Raw genomic sequence first — 7,092 nt, 5'->3', positions numbered from 1 at the left:
TTTAGGAGTCCTGCGCAGGCTTGAGGGGTTCAGGACACCGCTGTGGAGATACCCCTGATGCATGCTGACACCCAGCAGGGCCACTGTCTGGTGTCAGAGGGGCTGTGGCTCCTCTGGGACTGGGCTCCCGACTTTAGATCTGAACAGGGCTCTCAGTCCCAGCCACGCTCGCACAGAAGCCCCTTCTCCATCTGATTCTCCTGGAGCCTCTCCCCAGAACCACAGCCCCATGATGGTCACTTGAGTACCACACCCGGCCTGTGCCCCCAACCCACCCAGCAGTGATCACTCAGGGCGGAGGGACAGAACAAGACATGGAGGGAGGCCTGAGATCGGATGGAGGACAAGGGAGGGATACCAGAAAGGGCCGAGCTACCCATCCAGGTGAGGGCAGGGTGCTGAGTCACCTTCCAAAACGGTCACTTTCCCAAGACCCCAGTTGGAGGGTGGCAGAATTCAGACTCATGCATTGTGGGGCACTTACAGCTGCCCACAGCTCTGCCAGACCCCTGCCATGCCGGCTCTGGGGTTGCCCCAGTCCTCTCTGGAGCCAGGAGGGACCCTGTCTGTGTGACGCCAATGGCTAAACACCATTCGAGAGGTCAAGAAAGGAACAGAGGCCACCCAGAGAGCAAGATCGTCCCCCAGGGCTGTCTGAAGTCAATCCGCTCCTCCTGAGCAGATCTGAGAGCCCATAACTAGGTCCTGTGGGAGGGAGGGAGCTTCCCACTCCTCTGTCCCCTCCCATCTGACTTTGTCTTTCCAACCATCTTCCTGGAGTCCCGAGTGTTGCTGGGCCCCCAGGACTGCAGTAGGTGCAGGGTTCTGGCACCTTCTCTTTAAGCCTTCAGCGCACTGGTCCCAGGCCTTAGTCAACTTGGAACTAAAGGGTCTGAGTGTCGCTGGGACCCACAGTCCCTGGCACCAGCTCAGCCCCAAGCCCAGCCCTGAGTGTGCAGACCCAGACCCCCAGACCAGGCTGTTTAGGGAGGATGAGCATGGCCTTGAGCGTCCTTGGAGGAAAGCAGATACTTTAAATGTTTGTAAAATGACTGCGACTCTGTGCACCACCACCCCCCCACCTTTATATTCCCCAGAGGACCTTCTCTAAAAAGGTCCCCTTCTAGACTGGCTCTCCCTATACACATATACAAGATGACACAGCAAGATTCAGTCTGGGTTCTTAATCCTGAGCCAAACCCTGGCTCTCCGCTGAGATCCTGCGTCTCTTCCTTTGTTGCCTTACCCCAGAGCAGCCCACTAGTGCACAGATGGTGGTACTGCTAGATCCGCCCAGAACATCAGGCCAGCTTACCCTCCCCCACTGCAGGTGCTGCCCACAGTCCTAGACCTGTGTCCCAGAGCTTGTCATCTGCATCCCCCTCGAGAGGCTCTGTGCACAGCAGCTCCTTTCCTTCTCACAGCTGCCTCACCAGGGCCCGCACCTGCCACGTACACAGAGCCCCCAGACAGCCGGACACTGTCCTAAGGGCTTTATACAACTCCATCCCCCACACCTCCATGGGGGAGAAAGCCGAGGCCCACACAGTTAAGTCCCCCGCCCAGACTAGCCCAGGCGTGAAGCTCTAGGGCCAGCATCAGCAGCCCAGCGCCTCGCTGCCGTATGACCGCCTCTCTGTCCTGCAAGGCGGTCACTTCTCTGCACGTCGCAGCTGTGGAAACGGAGCCTCTGAATTTAGTGATGGACTCAATGTGACAGGGTTGTGGAGGAGTGTGGCAGGGCCAGGGGAGACTCACGTCCAAGTCCATGCTCTGACCCATGTACCATACTGTCAGGGTGATAGGGAAACATGTGGAATGTGCTTCTGTCCACAGCGCAGTGTGTCAGACATGCAGTTGTGAATCTCGATATCTTACTTTCCTAATATGCTGATTACAGACCTCAGGCATGTTTGCTGGGAAAGAGTTTCTCCAGGGAACAACTAGAGCTGGATACGAATGGGACTTAGGATGCATCCATGGTCAAGGAGCTCCTGAGCCTTTGACCCTGCCAGTGGAGGGAGCTCCACCAGGGAGGGGTGTGTGACAGAGCTGGGACATGGCTTCACCCCTCCAGGAGGGCTGAACTTGACAACCGACTATCAAGCCAGTGAACTTTGGGAAGGTCTCAGATAATAATTCTGGGATTGTGATGGCAGCTGGCTCCCCTGTGCTCGGCAACCCTCCCTCCCCCCGACCCAAAACTCGCACAATCTCTCTCTCTCTCTCTCTGTCTCTCACACACACACACACACACACGCATGCCCAAGCACGTGCAAGGACATGTGCACACACGCACACGTTCCTCAGGAAGTAGCAGGAAATGCAGGAATGGATCCATTGCTTCAAAGCTCCAGAGATCAGGGCTAGCAAGCTCCTGTTTGCCAGTAGATTCAATGTTAGTCCTTTCACTGCACAGCACTGAGCTGATGGAAGAAGTGATTCATCACTGGCTTAGATCATCAAATGGTAGGAAGGCAGAGAGGAAGGAGACCCCCGTCAACCCCTAGACCCCTCCACTCACCCCTTGACCCTTGCCCCACAGATTCAAGGTCTCTGTGTCCCTCCAGAGTCCCCCACCCCATGGCCCCTGGCTCCTCCCAGGCGCCCATGGGCAGATCCAGCTCACAGCTCCCAGGAACAGGCTCAGGCGTGGGATGGGCCTTAGCTCAGGTGCCCCACAGTCATCTCTTGACCAAATCAGAGGGATCCCATAGCATTTGCTGGGTCTAGAACAATCTGTTCACGTTCTGGAGTAAATAAGCAGAAATAAAGGAGCTCGAAATAAAAAGAAATGATTCCAATCTATTCTCAATAGCAGTGCCCCCACGCACCTGTGCAACACAAGTGTACTGACCTATAATGAAACCATAGACCTTTACCCACTGCTAGAAAAGAAGATTTGAGAACATGAAAACCTAGACCCCATTGTCAGCTTTTCCCAGAGGAGCTCATGGGCTTAGTTCTCCTTTGGTGGAATTGATGAACATGTTTAGGGAAAACTGATTTTTTAAGTTAAAAAAAAAAAACAGTTAAGAGTTTAGGGGGTTTTGATGTGATCCTGGAGCAGGGATGGTGGGGGTCCTGCCAGATGACCGAGATCCTGTCCATGGGCCTGAGACAGACTGACCACAGTGTTGAGAAGAGACACAGCTGCAGGGCTGCAAGTCGGCCCTGGAATGTGGCACGACAGAGGTGGCATTTGAGAATGGGTGGGCCTGGATGTGTGAAAAGGAGAGGCCGGGGGGTGGGGGGACAGCCCTGGAGTCCAGGAGTGTAGGGGGCACAGCTCAGGGTTGTCTGGGTCCTTGCAGGGCAGGTGGGCGCCACGCCAGGAGCCTGGCGCTGGAGAGCACAGCTGGCGTGGGAGACACAGGTGAAGCTGGGAGCTGGGGGATCCTCTCCTCGGAGATGATCGTGTGAGGCCTGGACTAGGGCAGTGCTAGGGAACAAACACAGTCAAGTAGGCCTAAAAAGGGAGCCTGAGGGCCTGGATGGTCCATGAGTGCACAGGAAGGTGTGAATGGACAGGTGACCAGAGACACAGGTGGCTCAGGACAGGGTCTGGGCCGAGTAGACCACGAGGCTGGGCCTGGTGACCTGGAGGCTGGGGAGACCTGGGGAGAAGGAGGCAGGGGAGGTGAGCAGGGATAATATGGGGAGCCAGCCGGAAGGTGGCCACAGAGCACATGCATGGGCTGTGGGTCTGGAGGTGAGAATGGCCAGCTACGGAGTAGAGATCCTAGCAGGGACTGCTGATACGTGATCAAAGAGCTTGCTGTATGCAGAGAGTTCAAGATTCTATTCAGAGGGCTTATCGTGGGTGGTTGGAAGACAAGCAACTTCTATTTCGTCATGCATGTTTGTCTGTATTGTCTGGTTCTCTACAAAGGGCAAGTGTTAGTTTTATGATCAGGAAAAGCAAAAATTCTTGTCTATGAAGGATAAAATATTAACTTGATGGACACTAAGGTGATGTTACATAGAACGTGGCCTAGAAAGTGACAGTTTACGAAGTATGTCAGTCTTGCTGTCCCGCTAAGGAAAGTCACTGCGAGGAGTCCTTGCCCATCTCTGGGCTTGGCTCCACTCTGCACAGAGGGTGCAGGTCCCCAAGTGCGTATTTCCAGAAAGTTTCATTGGCTCGACATCCCTGTGGGTGTGAAAAAGGACCAGGTCAGGCTCCAGGGGTCCAAGGTTCATTAAAAACATACTTAGAATCCAAGGGGTCTTAGGAGTTTTAGATATGTTGTTTTTCTAATGTGGCTAGGAGTTTTAGATATGTTGTTTTTCTAATGTGGCTATATTAGGAAGGAAAACCAAGATCATTCTAAAAGGTTCGTAAGGACTCTTAAAGCTAGGGTGATGATGATGACAGTCTCAGTAAGAGAAAGCAGCTGTCGGCGCCCTTTGTCATGCACAGGGACTCAAGGTAACACTTTGAATGAATGAATGAATGAATGACAGGTTCACGGAAGCCCCAAGTCTGCCCACTACATGGAGCACCTGTGGGGACTGAAGGGGCTTTCTGGGGACCAACAGATCCCCACAGATCTAGCAGGGGGATCGGTGGGGTTCTGGACAACAGGAAAAGCACGGGCTTAAGTAGAGAAGGTGCTGCAGGCACCAGCAGCCAGAGAAACCTGCTCTAATGGCCCCTCAACCACCTTCTCTCTCTTCTCCTCCCGACAGGGTCGGTGCTTCAACTTTACCCTTGCGAGGCCGCCTTACAGGCCGCTACCCTGCAGCCCGAAGATCTGCGTTCCTCCCAGCCAGGCGTGCTTCCCCATCAACAGCTGCTACTCCCGGTGCCAACACCCTGCATCCGTGTGCTCCCGACTCCCCTCCAGCATGCTGCCGCTGATCTCGCCCCCTACCCGGGCAGTCTGCAGAACCACTTTGTCCCTCCCGCCCCCATAGCCCAGCCCCAAGATTATTAAGAGCCCTTTGTGCACTGAATTAGACATATGTATTGAGTCTTGGTTTACAGTCAAAGGAGTCGGAGTCTGTTGCTGATCCGCAAGAGAGTTTGTTACCTGGAGAACATCGCCCCACTGTGTGAGACATGTCTATACTGCTCCTGCCAGGACAGAGCACCCTGGTATCTTCTGAATGCAGACATGGATGCCTCCCACTCCCCACGGCCAGCTCTTTGTCTGTCACCACGGGCTGCGACGCCAGCGGTTTTGGCCAAATTCTGCTCCTTGAAAAAACCCCAAATGTCTCTGAAATTTGAATACGATGTTGTGTCACGTTCCCTAACTTCATGCAGAGAGAAAGACTAGAGTTTCTCCCCTCTTCCACTCCACATTCTGGGTTTTCGTATCCTGGCTACCCACCTTCTAAATGTGTCCTAGAAAGAGGCAAGCCCCCCAAAAGCTCACCAGCTGCCAGAGTGACTTCTCTTTCCAGATACCCCAAATGGTCCCTAAGCCCAGAAGAACGTTAGAGGACCCTCCTCTCCATTTCCCTAGAGAATATAAACCCTCCCCTATTTGCCATTGGCAGGACCATAAGCAGTCACCTCCAGCCCACGCTGGTAGGAAGTGAAAGTCTTTTCCGCCTTCTTCCTCAGTTCCTTGAATGTCATAATCATGCTTCTCAGTGGAATTTCTGTAAGACAAGTGTAGGTAAAAATATGTTAGGTTTGGGTTCTTAATCTGTATGCATTCAAGTGGCTAGATAGGGATGACCATAATTTTTTTTAAATGAAATTTTTCCCTGGCATGGCTTGTGTATGTGTGCGTAGAGATTGTTTGCAGTGTAACTTTCCAAGGCATTTGCACCTGGAGCTGCTCTTTCTCTTGGACCCCTTCCCCACCTCCCCATCCTGTCACGGCTTGGGCCCCAGATCTGTGTCCTGCCACCAGCCAGGACAGGACCCGTGAGAGAGACCATCTCCTGCCCCACTGTGGGCCCTTTGCACATCCGCCGGCACATTCATCTCGCAAGCTCTTTATAAGAGGGCTTTTCCTGGTGCAAAATGCCAGGCACACGGTGTCTCAGAAAAATAAGCCAACTCAAAATAGAGGAAGTAGGAGAGGAGGCTTAACCCTGCGGCATGGGACTGAGTAGTTTCACTGGGGCCCCATTCCGAGACCCGTTCCAGAACAACTATATGAAAGAGAACAAGCAACTGCCCCAGGCCCCACTTCCTGATGCCCTTCACAGAACGTGAGGCCCTAGTCAATGTGTTGGCTCACTCTGATGTTACGAGAGTGAAAACCACGGGGACTGCAGACACAGAGCGTGGTGAGGAGGGGCGCCTGATGCCTGGCGCCTGGCTAGCAGGTGGCCCCAACCCTGTGCGGCCCCGCGGGGAACAGTCCAGACAGGCAAGTCAAAGATGCCTGTGCGGTGTGAGATGGGTCCACTGGTTCTAGACTGCCTTCCCTGCGCTGCTGGTGCTGACGGGTCATGCACAAATGAGCCAAGAGCCACATCCAGCTTGAAAAAGGAGGCTCAACCGTCGGTCTTTTGAGAATTGGGAGGAAAACCTGTTTATGGTAGTCATGATACCCAGAAAAGTGTGTGAAACATTTTTTTTTATTGGACAGAAAGGCAGTTAAAACAACATGACAGCATATAGAGAGATTTCACCTCCTCTCGAGAAGTGGAGTATTTAGTCTGTAACTGGTGAAAGCATGATCCCACCTTGAGAGGTCCCAAGAGACTTTTCTGAAAGCAGCTCTGTGCTCCGACCTCCTCTCCATGTAGAGCCGTAAGGTGGTGCGCTCCGTCGCTGAGCTGCTGTGACCCTGTATGGAGAAAGGCGTGGCCTGCCTGAAATCAACATGCCGGCTCGTTAGCGGACGCTGAGAGCCTTCGTGCTTGCAGCCAATGTGAGCTAGGGCTCATCACGCCTTCCTCATCCCTGAGCCGAGGAGGGAAGTAGGCACGGACATCTGAGAGGAACATCCGCCTGCCCCTGGCCCCCCACCACCACGGACTCTGGCCTTGCTTCCCGTGGTGACAGTATCAGGAGGCAGCAGGAGAAGGGAGTTTCTTTGGAGACCTCTTCCCGGGCACACGCTCCCGCCCTGTCGCCTGCATTCTAGCTCAGCAGATCCTCTGGCTTGTCATTAACCAGGG

The 7,092-nt window shown here is 53.9% G+C and overlaps 1 protein-coding gene across 1 annotated transcript in view; it reads left to right on the top strand.

The window, feature by feature from the left end:
• The window catches only part of LOC105235927 (anthrax toxin receptor-like), a 14,000-nt gene extending 7,244 nt beyond the window's left edge, over positions 1–6,756 (top strand). Inside the window, exon 7 of the mRNA XM_034663599.1 lies at positions 6,718–6,756. Within this exon, the coding sequence (XP_034519490.1) occupies positions 6,718–6,756 (39 nt within the window). The remainder of the gene's footprint in view (positions 1–6,717) is intronic.
• Positions 6,757–7,092: the final 336 nt, after the last annotated feature.

Source organism: Ailuropoda melanoleuca, chromosome 6, assembly GCF_002007445.2.
Source record: "Ailuropoda melanoleuca isolate Jingjing chromosome 6, ASM200744v2, whole genome shotgun sequence".
NCBI lineage: Eukaryota > Metazoa > Chordata > Mammalia > Carnivora > Ursidae > Ailuropoda > Ailuropoda melanoleuca.
This window is presented reverse-complemented; position numbering and strand designations above follow the sequence as displayed.